This window comes from Rana temporaria, chromosome 7 (assembly GCF_905171775.1).
Source record: "Rana temporaria chromosome 7, aRanTem1.1, whole genome shotgun sequence".
Lineage (NCBI taxonomy): Eukaryota > Metazoa > Chordata > Amphibia > Anura > Ranidae > Rana > Rana temporaria.
In genome coordinates this window covers 54,258,640-54,278,556 of record NC_053495.1, presented here as the reverse complement: position 1 = coordinate 54,278,556, position 19,917 = coordinate 54,258,640, and the positions used below count along the sequence as shown (strand labels likewise).

Here is a 19,917-nt window from a genome sequence, read left to right as displayed (position 1 = left end):
TCTGTATATGTCGGCGCAGTATTCAAACTCGGCGCGGGAAACGAGCGGGGAGGACGCCGCAGAAGGACGCCGGACCCGACGAAGAGGACACCCGAAGCCCGCAGACGGACCCTGGACCCGATGAAGAGGACACCCGAAGCCGCAGAAAGACGCCGGACCCGACGAAGAGGACACCCGAAGCCGCAGACGGACCCGACGAGGCCGCCGATGGACGCCGCGCAAGACACCAAAACTGTAAGTACAAAATAAAAAAAAATTCCACAGGATTCGGGGCCACTTTAGGGGTGCGCGGTATACGCGGGAGCGTGTTATACCGCGATAAATACGGTAATTAATAGAGACATGTGAATACTTGCCAATAGGACTTGTTCACATGTGCGTCAATATCCTGTGTTTGAGCTGCTGTTATGAATCGTTCTTAAAGCCTCATAACTGCCCTTCAATGCTTGTCAGGAATATTACAGTGGGTACAACACAGTGCAGTACACACGTTATGTTAAAAATTAAGTAGCATGTCGCTTTCATAAGGCATCAACGTTTGGCAACCGTTTCCATTAATTTCAGTGGCAATGCTCTAACCACAGCACATACATTCCATTGCTTCAGTTTGCTCAAGTGCACATGTGCCGATGACATCAGCACATGCAAGGGACAGGGATATCCTGGGTAGCTACAGGTAAGCCTTATTATAGGCTTACCTGTAGCATAAAGTGGTCTGTAAGGGTTTACAACCACTTCAAACGTATACTTTGTTGAAGCACCTTTCTTTATTACAGCACTCAGTCTGTTTGGGTATGAGTCTATCAGCATGGCACACCTTATATATTTGCCCACTCTTCTTTGAAAAAACACTCCAAATCTGTCAGATTGCGTGGGCATCTCCTGTGCACAGCCCTCTTCAAATCACCCCACAGATTATCAATCAGATTCAGGTCTGGGCTCTGGCTGGGCCATTCCAAAACTTTAATCTTCTTCTGGTGAAGCCCTTCCTTTGTTGATTTAGATATACGCTTTGGGTCGTTGTCATGCTGAAAGATGAAGTTCCTCTTCATGTTCAGCTTTCTAGCAGAAGCCTGAAGGTTTTGTTCCAATATTGACTGGTATTTGGAACTGTTCATAATTCCCTCTACCTTGACTAAGGCCCCTGTTCCAGCTGAAAAAAAAAACAGCCCCAAAGCATGATGCTGCCACCACCACCATGCTTCACTGTGGGTATAGTGTTTTTTTGGTGATGTGCAGTGTTGTTTTTGTGTCAAACATATCTTTTGGAATTATGGCCAAAAAAGTTTAGCCTTGGTTTCCTCAGACCGTAACACATTTTCCCACATGCTTTTGGGAGATTTCAGATGTGTTTTTGCAAAATGTAGCCATGTCAAATCACATGTCGAATTGGCGGCAAGTTCCGGCAATGACACCATCCGAATCGGTGAAACGCTGCAAATGCAGTGCCGCAATGATCCCCAAAAGTAGTTTCTGCGATTTGGGATTGCAATTTCCATTGACATCTGTGCAGAAACCCGCACAGGTGTCTCTGAAATCGACCCTGAAGTCGAGACTGACATGCGGGAAAGAAATTGTGCGAGTTCAGCTGAATTCGCACAAATTCATTCCCGCAGTCAGTGTGAACTAGGGCTTAATGTTGCTATAGGCCTCTTGGCATCCTCCCTGACCAGTTTTCTTCTAATCTTTTTATCAATTTTCGAGGAATGTCCAGTTCTTGGTAATGTCACCGTTGTGCCATATTTTCTTCACTTGATGATGACTGTCTTCACTGTGTTCCACGGTAGATCTAATGCCTTGGAAATTCTTTTGTATCCTTCTCCTCACCGATATCTTTTAACAATAAGATCCCTCTGATGCTTTGGAAGCTCTCTGCGGACCATGGATTTTGCTGTAGAATGCGACTAAGAAAATGTCAGGAAAGACCTACCAGATCAGCTGAACTTTATTTGGGGTTATTCAGAGGCACTCCGAATTGTGGCAGGTGTGTACGACTCCTGTTTAACATGAGTTTTAGGCCGGGTTCATACTGGTCCGACAAACGCTCAGACATTGGGAGCTCATGTCGCATGATGTGTGAAAATCAATGTTTCCCTATGTGAGCCGTCTTAACTGGTCCGACACATGTCGGACCGACTTTGAAAATGCTCCCTGTACTACTTTGGTCCGACTTTGATCCTACTTTACTCCATTGAATATCATAGTCGGAACACCGTCTTGCATGATCCGACTTTGGCATGCGACTTGTGCTTTGCTGATCTTAAGGAGGAACTCCCTGCCAAATTTTAAATAAAAAAACGGCATGGGTTCCCCCTCCAAGAGCATATTAGGCTCTTGGGTCTGGTACGGATTTAAAGGGGAACCCCCTACGCCGAAAAAATGGCGTGGGGGTATGTCGTCACCACCCGGAGCATGCTGGGACTGTGATGTCATAAGAGGCCAATATAAATCGATGCACACCGCACACATGGCATAACAGCGGGAGTGAGCGTCGAGTAAACATCGAAGAAGAGAAGAGCAAAGAAGGCGACGCAGAAAACCGGGCCCCCGCTGGTAAAAGAGCTGGGAGAAGACAGCGGTGGTGCCCGGCAGAAGGGAGAAAGAACCGGAGAGCAGGAGAAGAGAGCGGAGAAGTCGGAAGACCCCCGAAGTCGGAAGAAGACCCCCCGAAGTCAGAAGAAGGGAGAAGACCGGGCCCCCGCTGGTAAAAGAGCTGGAAGAAGACAGCAGTGGTGCCCAGCAGAAGGGAGAAGTCGGAAGATCCCCGAAGTCAGAAAAGACCATCGAAGTCGGAAGAAGACCTCCGGAACTGCCTAATAAATTACTTTAAAAAACCTGTGTAGTGTTTTTTTTTTTTCTTGACACGTTTCCCCCAGGTAAATGGGTAGGGGTACGATATTCCCCATGCTCATTCACATAGGGTGGGGGGCCTGTATCTGGCAGACCCCGACAACCAATGGCCAGGGTTGTCGGGAAGAGGCCCTGTCCTCATCAACATGGGAACAGGGTGCTTATTGGGTGGGGGGGCCGTAGGGCGCCCCCCTGCCCCAAAGCATTCACCCCCCCCCACATTGAGGGCATGTGGCCTGGTACGACTCAGAAGGGGGGGGAGGCGCTCGCTCGTCCCCAGCCCTTTTCCTGACCGGGTCTGGTGTGGATTTTGGGAGGACCCCCACGCCATTTTTTTGGAGTAGGGGGTTCCCCTTTAAATCCGTATCAGACCCAAGGGCCTAGTATGCTCTTGGAGGGTGAACCCATGCCGATTTTTTATTTAAAATTTGGCGTGGAGTTCCCCCTCAAGATTCATATCAAACACAGTGCCTGGTATTGGCAGGGATCCAAGTCGGATCCCTGTTCATTGAAAGTCAGACATATGTCGGCTTCAAGTCGCAGGGCAAAGTCAGATCAAAAGTAGTACTAGTGTCGTGTCGCACAAGTGTGAACCCTGCCTGAATGTGATTGCTTAAAGGGGTTGTAAAGGTTAGTTTTTTATTTTCTAAATAGGTTCCTTTAAGCTAGTGCATTGTTGGTTCACCTTTTCCTTCGATTTCCCTTCTTATGCCCCATACACACGATCGGATTTCCTGTCGGAATAAACTCTGATGGGTTTTTCCTACAGACAGCCTACCCAGAAGAGTTGAAACTGTTATAGCTGCAAAGGGTGGGCCAACTCAATATTGAACCCTACGGACTAAGACTGGGATGCACACATGTGCGTGTATAGGCAAGTGTCCCAATACTTTTGGTAATCTAGTGTAAAACATGTAATACTTACTGCCAGATCGCTGTAGAGGTGATCGCCAAAATAAAGCACCTTGGACCCTCTCCAGCCTGTCAGTTGTAAAAAATCAAACAGGTTTCCCTGCAAGATAAATTGTGAAATATAAATAATACATATAGGAGTATTTGCAGTACAGAGACAAATCTTTATATGATATACTTTGTGCCAATAAACAATCAGTTATGAAAGAATACATTTTGTCCTTGGCAAAAGGTAGAGATATGGGGAGATAATTAAATATTTAGTAATCTGGCTATTCATCGTGTGGGCACATATCCAACTAATTTAGAGGTTCCATTTATGTATAGACTTTTTATGTGTGGATTTTCTCCTCAGTAATGGATTCTTCCTGTTGCATTGTCTAATGCCTGTCGATCTTGGCAGAAATGCAGTGTCCTTGTAACGTCCTGTGAGCTGACCAGAAAGCATAAACAATGTTATCTTTCCAATGTAAACTACTATTGCTTTTATTCCCTATGTCGGTGTTTCTCAACACCAGTCCTCAAGGCGCCCCAACAGGTCATGTTTTCAGGATTTTCCTCAGATGAAAGGGCTGTGGCAATTACTAAAGCAATGCAACTGATCGAATCACCTGTGCAAAAGAATGGAATCCTAAAAACATGACCTGTTGGGGCGCCTTGAAGACTCTTTGAAGTGAAATATCGTTGTTATGGCAGCAGCTAGCTGCCATAACTCCTGTATCCTCTTCTTCAGCGGGTGGTTCGCTTTAAGATATAAGTGGTCTCAGCGGCAGATTCGCCACAAGATCAGGGGGACCCCCTCTTCCGCCGCACTCTGGTGCCCTCTGCCGCTTACCAGAGCCGCTGGCAGCGGCGGAGGCGATCGGATCCTGTCCCCTGCTTGGCATGGAGCAGAGTGAAGGGAAGATGGCCCCACCCGGCTCCATACCATTGCAGAGTGGAAGCGACACCCAAAACAGCACTTCCGCCCATAGCTCTTAAAAAGGGACATTTTTATTTACTTTTATTGCATTTTAGTGTTAATATGAGGTGTTTTTGACCCCTGATCTCATATTTAACCACGTAAGGACCCCTTCACGCCGATATACGTCGAAAGAATGGCACGGCTGGGCACAATCACGTACCTGTACGTGTCTCTTTTAACCCAGCCATGTGGTCACGACCCTCGGACCCGATCGCCGCCGGTGTCCCGCGATCGGTCACCGGAGCTGAAGAACGGGAAGAGGTGTGTGTAAACACACCTTCCCTGTTCTTCACTGTGGCAGTGTCATTGATCGTCTGTTCCCTGATATAGGGAAAGACGATCAACGACGTCACACGTCCAGCCCCGCCCCCCTACAGTTAGAAACACATATGAGGTCACACTTAACCCCTACAGTGCCCCCTAGTGGTTAACTCCTAAACTGCAATTGGCATTTTCACAGTAAACAGTGCATTTGTATAGCACTTTTTGCTGTGAAAATGACAATGGTCCCAAAAATGTGTCAAAATTGTCCGATGTGTCCGCCATAATGTCACAGTCACGAAAAAAATCACTGATCGCCGCCATTAGTAGTAAAAAAAAAAAATATTAATAAAAATGCAATAAAACCATCCCCTATTTTGTAAACGCAAACCAATCGATAAACACTTATACCGTTTTTGTTTACCAAAAATATGTAGAAGAATACGTATCGGCCTAAACTGAGGGAATTTTTTTTTTTTTTATAGATTTTTGGGGGATATTTATTATAGCAAAAAGTAAAAAATATTGAATTGTTTTTAAAATTGATACTCTATTTTTGTTTATCGCGCAAAAAATAAAAACCGCAGAGGTGATCAAATACCACCAAAAGAAAGCTATTTGTGGGGGAAAAAAGGACGCCAAATTTTGTTTGGGAGCCACGTCGCACGACCGCGCAATCGCAGAAAGGGGCAAGGTCCTTAACTTGCATAATGGTCCGGGTCTTAAGTGGTTAAGAGGTCTTGCCATGCTTTTTTTCTATTACAAGGGAGGTTTACATTCCTTGTAATAGGAATAAAAGTGACACAATTTTTTTTTTTAAAGAACAGTGTAATAATAAAAAGTACAAAATAAAAAATTTAACGCGCCCTGTCCCGCCGAGCTCGCGTGCAGAAACAAACACATATGTAAGTAGCGCCCGCATATGAAAACGGTGTTCGAACCACACATGTGAGGTATCAACACGATCGTTAGAGCGAGAGCAATAATTCTAGCCCTAGAAAGGCCCCCTTTGGAGATTTTTAAGGGTAAAAGTTTGTTGTCATTCCACGAGCGGGTGCAAAGTTGAAGAGTGACATGTTGGGTATCAATTTACTCAACGTGACTTGGCGTGACATATATTTCACAATATTAAAAAAAAATTGGCCTAACTTTACTGATATCTTATTTTTTTATTCAGAAAAGTATTTTTCCAAATAAAAAGTGCACTTGTAAGACCGCTGTGCAAATACAGTGTGACAGAAAGTATTGCAACGACTGCCATTTTATTCTCTAGGGTGTTAGAAAAAATATAAATAATGTTTGGGGGTTCCAATTCATTTTCTAGCAAAAAAAAATATTTCAACTTAAGTGGTTAAAGTGGAACTGCAGTCTGCTAAAATAATTTGTAATAAAAACATTGAAGCTTCCCTCCAACCACTCTGCATATTATTTTATATATACTGTGATTCTGTACTTGCCAAATACAGGCAGTCCCCGGGTCACAAACAAGATAGGGTCTGTAGGTTAATTCTTAAGTTGAATTTGTATGTAATTTGGAACAGGTATATATTTTAAGTGCAACTCCAATCAAAAAAAAATGTTTACTTTTTTGGATAGCATAGGGTTATCACCCCTGTAACATTTGTTTTGCTGTATGTGCCCCTGTTCAGAAGATTTTACTTCACTTTCTGTCCCTGTGACAGATTTTAAACATTTTGGGTTATTGTGGATTGGTGATAAAGCTTCACTGGAAACACCTTTTACCCATGTTATCTCTTACAGGAGTGAATTTCCCTTCCTAGGGGTAGATTTCCTCTCACTTACTGTTGTCTCCCTCTGTTTGTAAGCATGAGTCGTATGCAAGTTGGATGTTTGCAACTCAGGGACTGCCTGTATGCTGCAGAAATCTCCCTCCACTAAGTGCAGCCATTTTAATTGTGGGCAGCTGAAGCTGCTGCCTGTTCACTTCCTGGATTTACAGAGACACACAGGGGCACACCTCCAGCTCTGCAGCTTTTATTGGCCCTCTTATGACTAATCCCCCCTTCCTGGCAAACTCTCACAAGAGTAAGCGAGAGAGAGAGAGCTGTGCATGATGTCATAAGCCTAGGCTAATGACCAGACGAGAAACAGGAAGTGGGCTCTATAAGGTTTTTTACTATCCAAAGCCAAAACAAGGGCAGAAGATTTAACAGATGGACAGTTGTAAAAACTACTGAAGGTCCACTTTAAAGTACAGACTGGGTGGCTAATCTTGGATACAGTGGAAGAGTAAGGCTAGGTGCACAGGGGCAGAAAAATCAGCTGAAAAGGGTCAGTTCGGCAGGAACTGGTCGACTGTCTACAGCTTCCTGTCCGACAGCAGCCAGTCTCAAGAGCAGTCCCCCTGTCAGAACACAATATCGGGAACCCCGCTAAGTTGAACCTAAATAACCTATAGTGCAGGGTTCGACGAAATCCGGGTGCCAGGTCGCAATTGCGACTAGAATTAGCGACCTGGTGCCTGGGGAAGGAAGCATAGGCCTGCAGAAGCCCGCAAAGCCGCGGCCTTAATTACCGGAGACACAGGATACCGCATCATGTGTCTCCGTGCGCCCCGCCTCCATCTTGTGGTGGCCGTTGGCATGACAAGACAACCAGCAATGCTAATGGAGCTTCCCCTGTGTTTTCACTGCCATCTCCTTCCCTCTAATTAGAATCCCCAAACATTATATATATTTTTTATTTATTAATATTTTTATTATTACATCCTAGAGAATAAAATGGTGGTTATTGCAATACTTTCTGTCACACCGTATTTACGCAGCGATCTTACATGCGCACTTTTTTGGTAAAAAATACACGTTTTTTTATAAAAAAATAAGACCACAGTATAGTTAGCCCAATTTTTTTTTATATTGTGAAAGATAATGTTACGCCGAGTAAATTGATACCCAACATGTCATGCTTCAAAATTGCGTCCACTCGTGGTATGACGACAAATTTTTATCCTTTAAAATCTCCATAGGCGACGTTTAAAAAATTCTACAGGTTGCATGTTTTGAGTTACAGAGGAGGTCTAGGGCTAGAATTATTGCTCTCACTCTACCAATCGCGGCAATACCTCAAATGTGTGGTTTGAACACCACTTTCATATGCGGGCGCTACTCACGTATGCGCTCGCTTCTGCGCACAAGCTCGGCGGGAAGGGGTGCGTTTCTGGCTCCTAACTTTTTTAGCTGGCTCCTAGATTCCAAGCAAATTTGTCAAACCCTGCTATAGTGTGTACCCAGCTTAAATATAGCCATCCAGGGACAGGATGTGGCTTATTCACAAAATAATCAGTTAAACATAAAGCGGAGAAAAGCCTGAAATAAAACAAAACTAATACAGCCACCACATCTAAGAACTTGTACATTGCAATATATTAATTACATGTTTGTTATTGGTTTTAGATATGCTGTACAAGTGAAAATGGAATTGTGAGACCCCTTCCTAATAGCTGTAACAGATGAGAGAAGCTGGACTCAAGTGTAGACATTTTACAGATAAAATCACAAAGACCTGCGGTATAAAAGCTGACAGGTAATTCATTTTGGATGGAAAAATCCTCTAACGCTCCAATATATGTGTACTTGCAACATATCAATGTATGAGGATTATATTTAATCTGTATGGAAGTATGAATACTTAGATTACCTGTTTGTATATTTTGCCTTTTTCCAGGCTGTTGATCCTGTCCCACTGCAGTGATCCATCTTCATCCAGTCTTCTGAAGGGCCTACAAACAAGAGGTTTTCAGAATACTTTGCATGCCAGAATTTCAAGAGGTTTTCAAGCATACTAAAGACAAGTTTTAGAGGACAATGTAATGATTTACCCAATACAGTAGTTTTTTTGTGTGCAATTCTAATTCAGGTTTAAGCCATCCATATATCAATCAAAAAATGTCTGCTCCAGCAAGGACCAGCCGAACCTTGAGTAGTGTGCGGCCGTCCCCACCCGACAGAAGTTGATCATTTGATCGACATCTGTCAAAGGACATGTTGAAAAAGGTTCTCCATTGGTGGCTACAGCTGTGAATCAATGCATTCTGACAGCACCAGGTGCCGCTGTCAGAATACAATGGGGGGGTTGAATGAAAAAACTACCTGTGCATGGCCAGTTTTACACAGCTTTTTGGTAAAATTTCCAAAACAGTAAAGATTGTATTGTACCATATGCCAAACAGTACTGTGTACGCCATATGCCAAACAGTACTGTGTACGCCATATGTCCAACAGTACTGTAAAGTGTGATGACAACCCTTGTGGGATTTACACCTCACACACACTATAGCTACGGTATTAATGTCTTGATATAGGGGATTTAGGTAATACAGATTATGTGCTTTTGTTTGTAAACTTGCAATTAACTCCAAAATTATGAAAAAAATAAAAATAAAAAAGAAAGGAGAGGAAAAAAAATAGTTAGGATTGGTAGATCATAAGCTTAATAGTAAGATCTCATCTGGAATATGCAGCTCAGTTTTGGGCACCAGTTCTCAAAAGGGATATCAGGAAACTGGAGAAAGTGCAGAGAAGGGAAACCAAACTGATAAGAGGCATGGAGGAGCTCAGCTATGAGGAAAGATTACAGGAACTAAATGTATTCTCTCTTGAGAAGAGGAAATTAAGAGGGGATATGATCAACATGTACAAATACATAAGGGGTCCATATAGTGAACTTGGTGTTAAGTTATTCACAGAGGACAAGGGGCACACTTTACGTCTAGAGGAAAAGAGATTTCAGCTCCTAATGTGGAAAGGTTTCTTCACAGTAAGAGCTGTAAAAATGTGGAATAGACTCCCTGCAGAGGTGGTTCTGGAAAGCTCAGTAGATTGCTATAAGAAAGGCCTGGAGTCCTTCCTAAATGTACATAATATAACTGGGTACTGACATGTATAGATAACGTTGATCCAGGACAAATCAGATTGCCTCTCGGGGGATCAGGGGAGAATTGTTTCCCCTGCTGTAGAAAATTGGGTCATGCTTTGCTGGGGTTTTTCACCTTCTTCTGGATCAGCTGTGGGTATTGGATTGTGTATTTGGGATTGTTTGATATTATTTATATTGGTTAAACTAGAAGGACTTGTGTTTTTTTCATACCTCACTAACTACTATACTAAAGGGGAGATTTACCAAATCTGGTACAGCTGTGCATAGTAACCAATCAGCTTCTAACTTCAGCTTGTTCACTAAAACCTCTTTCACACTGGGGCGTTTTTCAGGCGCTTTAGCGCTAAAAATAGCGTCTGTAAAGCGCCTGAAAAACAGGCCCCCTGCAGTCCAAAAAAAAAATATGAATCTTTGGAGTCATTGGACAGAAAACAGGAAGAGCGTGAAAGGATTTGTGTAGAGTGGTTTTACAAGGTAAAAAGTAGATGAGGTAAAGGTGGGCCTTGGCACCTGTCACTAGCTTTGAAGTGGTCATCACTTCAAAACAACTGCACTATGCAATCATTTGGGCAAAGTTACACTAATCCTGCACCAATACAAAGTTTTGGCTGTCTATAAAATATATTCTGGGAGAGCAATTCTTAAGGCAGGGACATCATACTTGCGCCGGTCAGTGAAGAAGGCAGGTTTGTCCGCCCTTACGATAATCACATCAAACAGATCTCGCCAGTTATTTCCTACCATATAATTCATTCCCTTATTCCTGTAAGAAAACACAGAGAAAGGTAAACAATTACACTTAGTGACATTTACAGCAGAAATGTAGCAAGTTCATTGAGAAGGTATAAGTGTTAATATGAGCAGGGTTCAGGCTGGCAGGAGTTCTGGACAAAATCAACAAAACAGAGCCAAGTTTTAGAAGGTTGCCTGTACACAGGATTAGGTTTCATTAAGGTGAATGTAAAAAAATATTTTAAAAATAACAAACATGTCATACTTACCTTCTTTGTGCAATGGTTTTGCAGAGTAGTCCTGATCCTCCTATTCTTGGAGCCCCTGCCGGCACTCCTGGCTCCTCCCCCCTGCTAAGCACCCCCTTAGCAAGCATTTTGCTATAGGGGCACTTGTGTGGGTTCCATTCGGAGGCCATTCAGGCCTCCATGGATCGGACTTGTTTTTACAGCACATCCCACAGATGGCATCAGCCTCTGAAAATCCCTGTGCAGCACAGCATTTAGTTAGCTTATGACTTCTAATATGTTTTGGATATATATACAGCAAGATCACCCTGTTATATTTCCTGACTCTTTGGCTTGGTTTACAACCTATGCAGTTTGCTTTTCATCTTTTTCTGTAGTGCTTTTTTCAGTGCATTTTGCGTTTTTACACACGTTTTTTGATGTGTTATGCATTTTTGATGCTTTTGTTTTATTTTAGCCAATTTGTTATTAGGGCAGATTTTTTAATCTTACTACAAATATGATTTTTTTTAAATCATAGAAATATGATTTATTTTTTCCGTGCAACATGTAGCAAAAAAATCATAAAAATATTCCATGCAAAAAAATAATCACTGTAATGTCCACTACAGGAGTCCATTGCTATCCTAAAGCAGAACTTCACCCAAAAGGGGAAGGTCCGCTTTAAGGCCTCCCCCCCCCCCCCCAGCCGCTACATTTGGCATCTGGTTTTGAGAGGTACCCGTAACCCGCTACCACTTCTGCTCAGATCGCCTGGGTGAAATTCTCCTCGCCCCCTCTCATCATGCAGTCTTCTGGGATATGTCATAAGACCCAGAAGACTGCAGGACCATTCACAAAGCATAGTGCGGCTCGCATATGCATAGTGGGCAGCCGGTTGTGAAGCCACAAGCGGTCACAGCCAGATACCCACAGTTAAGATGCCGGTTCTGGGGACCGAAGACAGTTCACGGCTCCTCCTCGGGTGAGCAAAGCGCTGGATCCTGGGACAGGTTAGTGTGTGCCTATTAAAAGTCAGAAGCTACAGTTTTTCAGAAAAAATGACTTGAGCACCATTTTAAATTGGTTCGGACGGATCTACTGTAAAGTGATTTCTCCTTAAAGTGGAGTTCCACCCATAAATATAACATTACATCAGTAGTTTTAAAAAAATGTCATTATTCCTTTACGAAATTTTTTTTTTTTTTTAGATGCCTTCAAAGTGTTGTTGCTAGGCAGAATAGTTAATCTTCCCACTTCCTGCACCTAGGTGCTTAAGCTTCCTAACCTACACCGCACAGACTCCTGGGAATGTAGTGGGTGTAACTTTCCAGGAGTCTGTGCACTCCCCAGTCTCAAAGAATCATGTGACTTGGACAGCACAGGTGCTGAAACCTGATCTGACACTGCTTGTGCAGCACTGAGCATGTGCGAGATCTGCAAGGCTGAAATCCAGGAAGTCATACAGTCTGGCTTCATGATGCCCACACTTAAGATGGCCCCAGTCAATTTCTATTTTATAAAGTGTCTAAATGCTGTAACAACCTAACAAAACGGACCTTAGTTTACAGACTAACTTTACTAGAATACATTAAGCTTGTGTATTACAGGGGTATTTATATTTAAAAAGTGAAATTGTGGCCGGAACTCCACTTTAAAAGAAGCAAATCCATTAATTATAGTCTAGGTGAAGGTGGACCCCATTCTAGTCCGAGGCTGCTACCTCTCTGACAGCAACACCAGATAGTAGATTTGTGCATGCGTATAGAGGAAAGACAACATGTTTCAGGGGAAAAAGCCTCCCTCTTCTTCAGGGTTTGGTTTGATCAGTCCATTGTAATAAAGACAGAACAGTTTACATGCTGCATAACCCTGGGAGCAGGCAGATAGATGTATTTATTGCAGAAGAAACATTGCAAGTCTCTTCTGTGGGAAATAGCCTGCCTCTCTTGAGTCTCACTTGAAGCTGGACATACACTGTGCGAATTTTAGCCAGTTCCTGATGATCTGGGTGAATTTCAAACAGTGGGTAGACCTAGCCTCCAGCCTCATATGCTTCATTTAAAAAATCAACGGAGTTGGGTGAAAAATTGTTGAGCAAACAGTGAATGCATCCAAATCAGATGCAACGTTTTTTTTTTAGGTATTTTGACAGGAAGTGGGGCCAGCTGTCAAAATACAATAGCCGCAGCAACAGATTCATCCAGTCGTGCTGTACAGCTTGGATATAAAAAAAACATTACGTTTTTTTGTTTAACCTGTAGAATGAACAGGAATAAATCTATATGTGTATGGTCAGTTTAAGTTTTCTGATGACAAGACCAGATCTCACAGCCGCAGAAGAAGAACTGATGGTGGGAGAAGACAGGCTGAAACGGGCAGTTTCCTCTCTCTACATCAATACAACTATAGCTGACAACAAAGAAGAGCTGGAAAGGAAACTGTCTTCCTGCTAGGCTAGTAGTTCGGTTATGGGACTACTGACCCAGGGCGAGTAATCTCTAAGCACACAGTACACTATTCTACCAACAAAAATGCACACCAACTTATCAAGGACATAAATAATAAAGGATCCAGCCAGACTGCATGGTGATATTTTTAAACATTTCATCATACACAGAAATGGGTTATTGACAACACCATAACGTGTGGGATGTTGTGTGTATCTCCAGGCAGTCCTGCTACCCAAAGCCACAGCCTATGTTGAGGATCCGGAATCCAGTCCTGCCAATAATCCCATGTTTTATTTCAGCTGGAGAAAGACCAGCATTTGTCTATTTAAATAAGACTGGTGAAATTGGTTATTCAACAATGGATTAATTGTTTGTTTGCTTGACAATTCCGTAATCTGTGTGATGCAATACTTACACAAAACTAAAAGGACTGTTTGTAATAAGAAAAACCTTCTTATTGTGTTTTACAAGCCTCTTCAGTACAGCATAGATCTCCTCTCGATGTAGTATGCAGTGTTCTGGGAAAAGAGCAGAAACATCAGAAACAATTCTCCAACTGCTGTTGTGCTGTAGGATAGGATTTGTTTGCACATAGACAGAAACTACATATACAGTATATGGTTTGTTTCCATCATACAGTTTGACAAACAGATGTTTCCAAGCAGATGCATGGCTGGTTCTAGGCACAGTAATAACACACTCTCAGGTTTTAACCCAGCCAACATAACAGACTTGAAAGCTCAGCTCTAAGTTTCTAACTATAGCAATGACTTCAACCTGCAGAAAATGCAAGAGAGGAACATGGTTGGACTTTATCCATTCAGTAGTCACTTCCACACTACCGAATGACAAGTGGAAGTGGAAAGTAACTGTTCAGTAAACATTCTAGCAACTATAAACAGTGATGATAATATAAAGCTCAAAGTTATTCATGCTTTTCTGAGAATACTTCCCAAAGTACTCATGCACTTCTGAGAAGACTTCTTCAAAGGATTAGTCTGCCCAAGAGAGATTTTAGGTGCAGGTGAGGCCTGCTGATAGTCTTTGGCTTGTCTTAACCCCCCTAAACACAATGTCCTAGTGGTTAGCACATCTGCCATGCAGCACTAGGGTCCTTGGCTTGAATCACAACCAGCACTCTGCCTGCATAGAGTTTGCATGTTCTTCCTGTGCTTGGGTTACCGCTAACACTCCAAAGACATGGTGATAAGTTAACTGGCTCTAGCATATGTATGTCTGTAATGTACAGACCTTAGATTGTAAGCTCCTTGAGGGTAGAAACTAATGTGAACGCTTGCATTATATAAATACCGGTAATATTATCAAGCTCACCCTGCCTTAATGCAAGTCTATATTCCTTTCCCACTTGAGAGTTGTGTGTGTTCCTGTTCCCCTTTGTGTGAGTTCTAGAAAAACACATGGGGGTTGATTTACTAATACTGGTGCAAAATCTGGTGCAGCTCTGCATAGAAACCTATTAGCTTCCAAGTATTTTTGTCAAACCTTCATTGAACAAGCTAAAGTTAGAAGCTGATTGGCTACCATGCACAGCTTCACCAGATTTTGCATTCTCCAGGTTTAGTAAATCAACCCCATTATGTACATCTCTTCTTGCATAAAATATGTGGAATGTGCATTGAAAGCGTTCCTACTGGGTCTCTAAAGCAGTGTCATTTTCTAGAAAAGACCATCTTGGTCAGTCTATCATATACTATTGTCATATAGAGAACAGTGTCCATGTTTTAATATATCATTAGTTATGTCTACTTTTAGAATGTAGCAATGTGCTGTGTTAAATAATAATGTATCCTACAGAAGTGGGCAAGATCTATAATGGAAGAAATAAAAATATGCTATATAAAAAAAAGATGTGAAGTTATCTTACCCATGTCCTTCTCAATCCACTCATAAATCATTCCCTTTACATGCACATCTCTTATTGCATCCTAGAAAAAAGGAAAGCTTGTGAAGAACAGAAAATAGCTATATGCTACAAAAACATGTATAGTAAAATTGAAAAGTTTAATACATAGATCTTTCTTATTCTGATCGACCTATTCATAAAGTTAGATTTGCAAGTGGAAACAATGATAGAACAGACCACCCTCTACACAGTATTACTGACCCCTGCAGCCATAGGCCAGAAGGCACATATGGTCACCTGCTTATTGGGACAGGTCTACCATACCTGCATTGGGGATGACTGGGGTCAGCACAGATTCATCTCTTCGAAAAGAAAATTTTCAGTTAGTTTAGTGGATGAGGCAAGGTTCTGCTCTCGAATGGAACTAGGTATAGGACGCTGCCTTGAAGGAGGACACTATCCTTCCTAGAAGACTCACCTGATCGTTCAGGGCACAGATCCTTATAGGTGCCACAAATACCCTTGCCTGGACCGTATCTTCAGACTTTCAGCTGGTCTCAAGGCTGACTTTTCGGTATTTATGACCCAGCCCAGGCTTTCTAAATACCACACTGTGCAGGCTATGCTCTGTTCTAGAGCCTGTATTGAGTGATCTCTGTGCAGGAGGTCATCCAGGTATCTGAGCACCAAGATTCCCTGGGCTCATAAAAGACCCAGTACTGGTGCTAGGACCTTTGTAAGCACCCTGGGTGCTGTGACAAGCCCGAAAGGCAGAGCCACGAACTGAAAACTGTGTTCCTCTACTGCAAATCGCAGGAACCTCTGATGAGGTTGAAAGATAATGGAAAAGAGTACCGCTCCAAGCCCTGCGACCTATGCTGTGCTCCCGCCCTGTAGTACTGACAGGTACAGATCTGTGACCAAGCCCCAGTGGGTGATGCAGCTCTGACTGAGGCCACACATTTTAATACACTGGGTCAGTCTGAGCGTTATCCTATATTACACAGCTTGACACTTCTGGATGAGTAAACTCTGATGCCTGCTTCTATTCCCTGAATACTGACAGGGAGACAATTCAGCCTCAGCTTGGAGTGGCACTTCAAGCTTCTTCATGCTCAAAGCATGTATGCAACACAGATTTCTATGTTTGCAAACAAGTTAATATAATTTTGGACATACACAAACGCTGATATGAACAAAAATTAGATGCACCCAAATACCATCATCATAACTTGAAAAATCTGTTGGGTATTGAAGTTTTAAAATATCACCACAAAATCCTCTGAAGCTCACTTTTAAAACAAACAATAGCAGCTAAACCTCAATAGATATGTAAATTTACTGCGGTTTCTGACGATTGAAGCTCTTCTATAATAATATTACACATTTAGTAGACTTTGTAGATAGCAGACTGCAATGCAATTATATGAAGACTTACGGTTGTATCCTTGTATAAATTAACTGGGTCAAAGTCAATGCCATTAGTGATAAAGAAATCAGTTACGCAGGAAATCAGAGTCATCTCAGGTAGAGAGAAAATATCCATGAACTGTTTCATTGAAGACCCCTAAAACATAAATGATAACACTGTACTTATAAACTATTAAACGACAACAACGTGAAATACATTTTTTTTTTTTAAAAAGATGTGTGCTACCTATCTATACAAGACCTAATATTATCAGCAGCTACATTCATTCAAATCAGTACAAATTCAAAAAGTGTATTTCAACGATGGTGATACTCTAAAGAAAAGGTCTTCTAGGTTTTCAACAGTGCAGTATTGTAAATTTGTATTACATTGTTAAGCCATGTGAGTTTTTAACATTTTAATTACATTAAAATATATTGGTATATTCTGGCTTGCTAGAGCTAAAGACCTGTGGAGCATCAATTGACACCAATTGGACAAATAGTCCAAAATCTACAACCAAGTTGAATGCTAAAGGCCAACAGTCAGAAGCTTAGAAATCATTTTCTATGGAACCATAGAACCAGTGTTTTTACCTCCTTCAATGTAAGGCTTAGGATTAAACAGGACCGCTTCCAGCTGGCTCAATAAGCTTTATGTTGGCTATATGTTCCCAGTCGCTTCAGCAACCATTAACTTAAGGCAGAATACACAGTGGACCAACACCAGCAGATGACATGGTTCCCCAGATCATCATGGACTGTGGAAAATGTTGCATTTCATTTGGAAATCAAGGTCCCAGAGTCTGGTGGAAGAGTGGAGAGGCACAGAATCCAAAGTTACACGAGGTGCAATGTGAAGTTTCTACAGTCAGTGATGATTTGGGGAGCCATACCATCTGCTGGTGTTGGTCCACTGTGTTTTATCAAGCCCAAATTTAGCGCAGCCCTCTACCAGGAAATTCCAGAGCACTTTATGCTTCCCACTGCTGACCAGAATTATGGCGATGCCGATTTTATTTTCCAGCAGGACTTGGCACCTGCCCACACTGCCAAAAGTACCAAAACCTGGTTTAATGATCATGGTCTGCTGGCCAGAAAACTCACCTGTCCTAAACCCCATAGAGAATCTGCAAGAAGTTTTTCCATCTTAATGCAAAGAATGCATTAACCTGCCTGGCGGTATCCCCGAGCGTGACTCGGGGTGGTTTTTTCATGCTGCGATCGGTATCCCCGAGTCACGCTCGGGGTAGCTATGCAGAGCCTGCAGCGTGCGCTGGCGTACCTTGTCCTGGATCCAGCGATGCCACCGCGCTGTGTGAGCGAGCGGGACCTCGCTCGATTCACACAGCGTCCTCCTGTGCCGCCGATCTCCGTTCCCTGCGACGTTACGACGCACGGGAGCGGAGAACGGCGCCAAATTCAAAAACGTAAACAAACACTATACATACAGTATACTGTAATCTTATAGATTACAGTACTGTATGTAAAAAATACACACCCCCCTTGTCCCTAGTGGTCTGCCCAGTGTTCTGCATGTACTTTTATATAATAAAAACCTTTCTTTCTCCCTGCAAACTGTACATTGTCCATAGCAACCAAAAGTGTCCCTTTATGTCAAAAATGGTTTTAGATCAGCTAAAAAACAGCGATAATAAATTATAATCACTTGCAGAATTGTGCGATAGCGATTTGTGGGGAAATTCGTCATAAAAAAAAAAAACAATGACAGCGACAATTTTGCAACTGAGAAAATTTCAGTGATTTTGATTTGATTACATTATTGAATAATTTTTATTAGAATTATATTATTATTTGTTATAATTATTTATAATTATTTATTATATTATAATTTATAATTTTGTTTTAAAAAAATGTCATACCCGGGATGCCTACAAGATTCTTGTTTGGTCAGATTTAAGTGAGTTATTCCTAAGAATTGCAGGCCTACAGTATAAAACGCCAAATTTCCTTGCAAATAATTGTACCGCTTTTGGTACGTAATTCCAGACAGAATCATACCGCCAGGGAGGTTAAGGTGAAAAAACACGAAGCAATAATTATTTTAAAACTGATATGTACTAGATTTTACGGAGAAGAGAGAATTAGGGGTGGCGTCTTTATAGCGACACATGATTAGTTAGCTATACATGTCCATGAGTATGGATGTCTTATAAACCAAGTATACCTTATAACAGATTATTTATTAGATAGGTTTGTTGGTTTGCATTGAAGTACATGGGAGGTAATTTTGCATTGAAGACAATGAGAGGCACTCGTGAAGAGAGAGAGCTGGCAAAATTGCACTGAAATCTTGCACTAAAAACTTGTACTGAAATTGTACTGAAAACACACAGAAACTGAAAAGATATTCACAAAGAAATGCATGCCTAAATCACATTGCGATTTCAGCACGCATATGTGTGCACTAAGGCCTCGTACAGACTGGCAAACATGTATGATGAAAACGGTCCGCCGGACCGTTTTCAGCGTACATGTCTGCCTGGGGATTTCTGTATGATGGCTGTACACACCATCATAGAGAAATCCGCGCGTACTCGATACGCGGCGACGAGGCCGCGCCGTCGCCGCGTCGATGCTTCAATGCTTCCACGCATGCGTCGAAGTCATTCGACGCATGCGAGGGATGGCGGCCGCTCGGACATGTACGGTAGGTCTGTACAGACGACCGAACATGTCCGACGGGCAGGATTCCAGCAGGCATGTTTTAAAACATGTTCAGAAATATTTGCCCGCTGGAAAAAGGCCCGGCGGGCAAATGTACACTGGAATCCTGTCCGCTCGGGCCTACACACGACCAAACATGTCTGCTGAAACTGGTCCGCGGACCAGTTTCAGCAGACATGTTCGGTCGTGTGTACGGGGCCTAAGGCTTAACATGTAGATGTGAATGCCAACACTGACTGACTTACAGTAACTGACTGACTAAATACTACTTACACTAATTTACGTCCAAGGTAAAACGGTCACATATATAGATTTGCTGATTGCTTGTAGTGTGTGACAAATTTAAAAAAAAACTCAATAAAAAGTATTTTGAAAAAACAAACAAAAAAACAGCAATCTAAGCTCCTATCTTCTGTCCCTCCTACAACGCTGGCCTCACCCTTAATAACCTTCCACCTGCAGGGATGGTCACCCAGAGCACTTACAGACTGGATGTTCCCCCCATATGTGTCCGAGTAAAGATGCCATCAAGCTAGTTATTTTATATTAGCAAATGCAAGCTTTGACAGTAAAACATTTTAACATGTATTTCTAAGTGCCAGTTCACACCACAAAAACGCACCGCAGATCTGTTATGGATGCTTTTCTGCATGTGCATTT

General features: G+C 42.4%; 1 protein-coding gene across 1 annotated transcript in view; it reads right to left on the bottom strand.

Annotated features, from left to right (window-relative positions):
* Positions 1-19,917, bottom strand: part of NT5DC2 (5'-nucleotidase domain containing 2) — a 72,403-nt gene that overhangs the window by 13,991 nt on the left and 38,495 nt on the right. Inside the window, exons 6-11 of the mRNA XM_040359400.1 lie at positions 16,598-16,726; positions 15,181-15,241; positions 13,711-13,813; positions 10,545-10,646; positions 8,645-8,726; positions 3,776-3,862 (exon numbers count right to left, since the gene is read on the bottom strand). Coding sequence (XP_040215334.1) covers positions 3,776-3,862; positions 8,645-8,726; positions 10,545-10,646; positions 13,711-13,813; positions 15,181-15,241; positions 16,598-16,726 — 564 coding nt within the window. The remainder of the gene's footprint in view (positions 1-3,775; positions 3,863-8,644; positions 8,727-10,544; positions 10,647-13,710; positions 13,814-15,180; positions 15,242-16,597; positions 16,727-19,917) is intronic.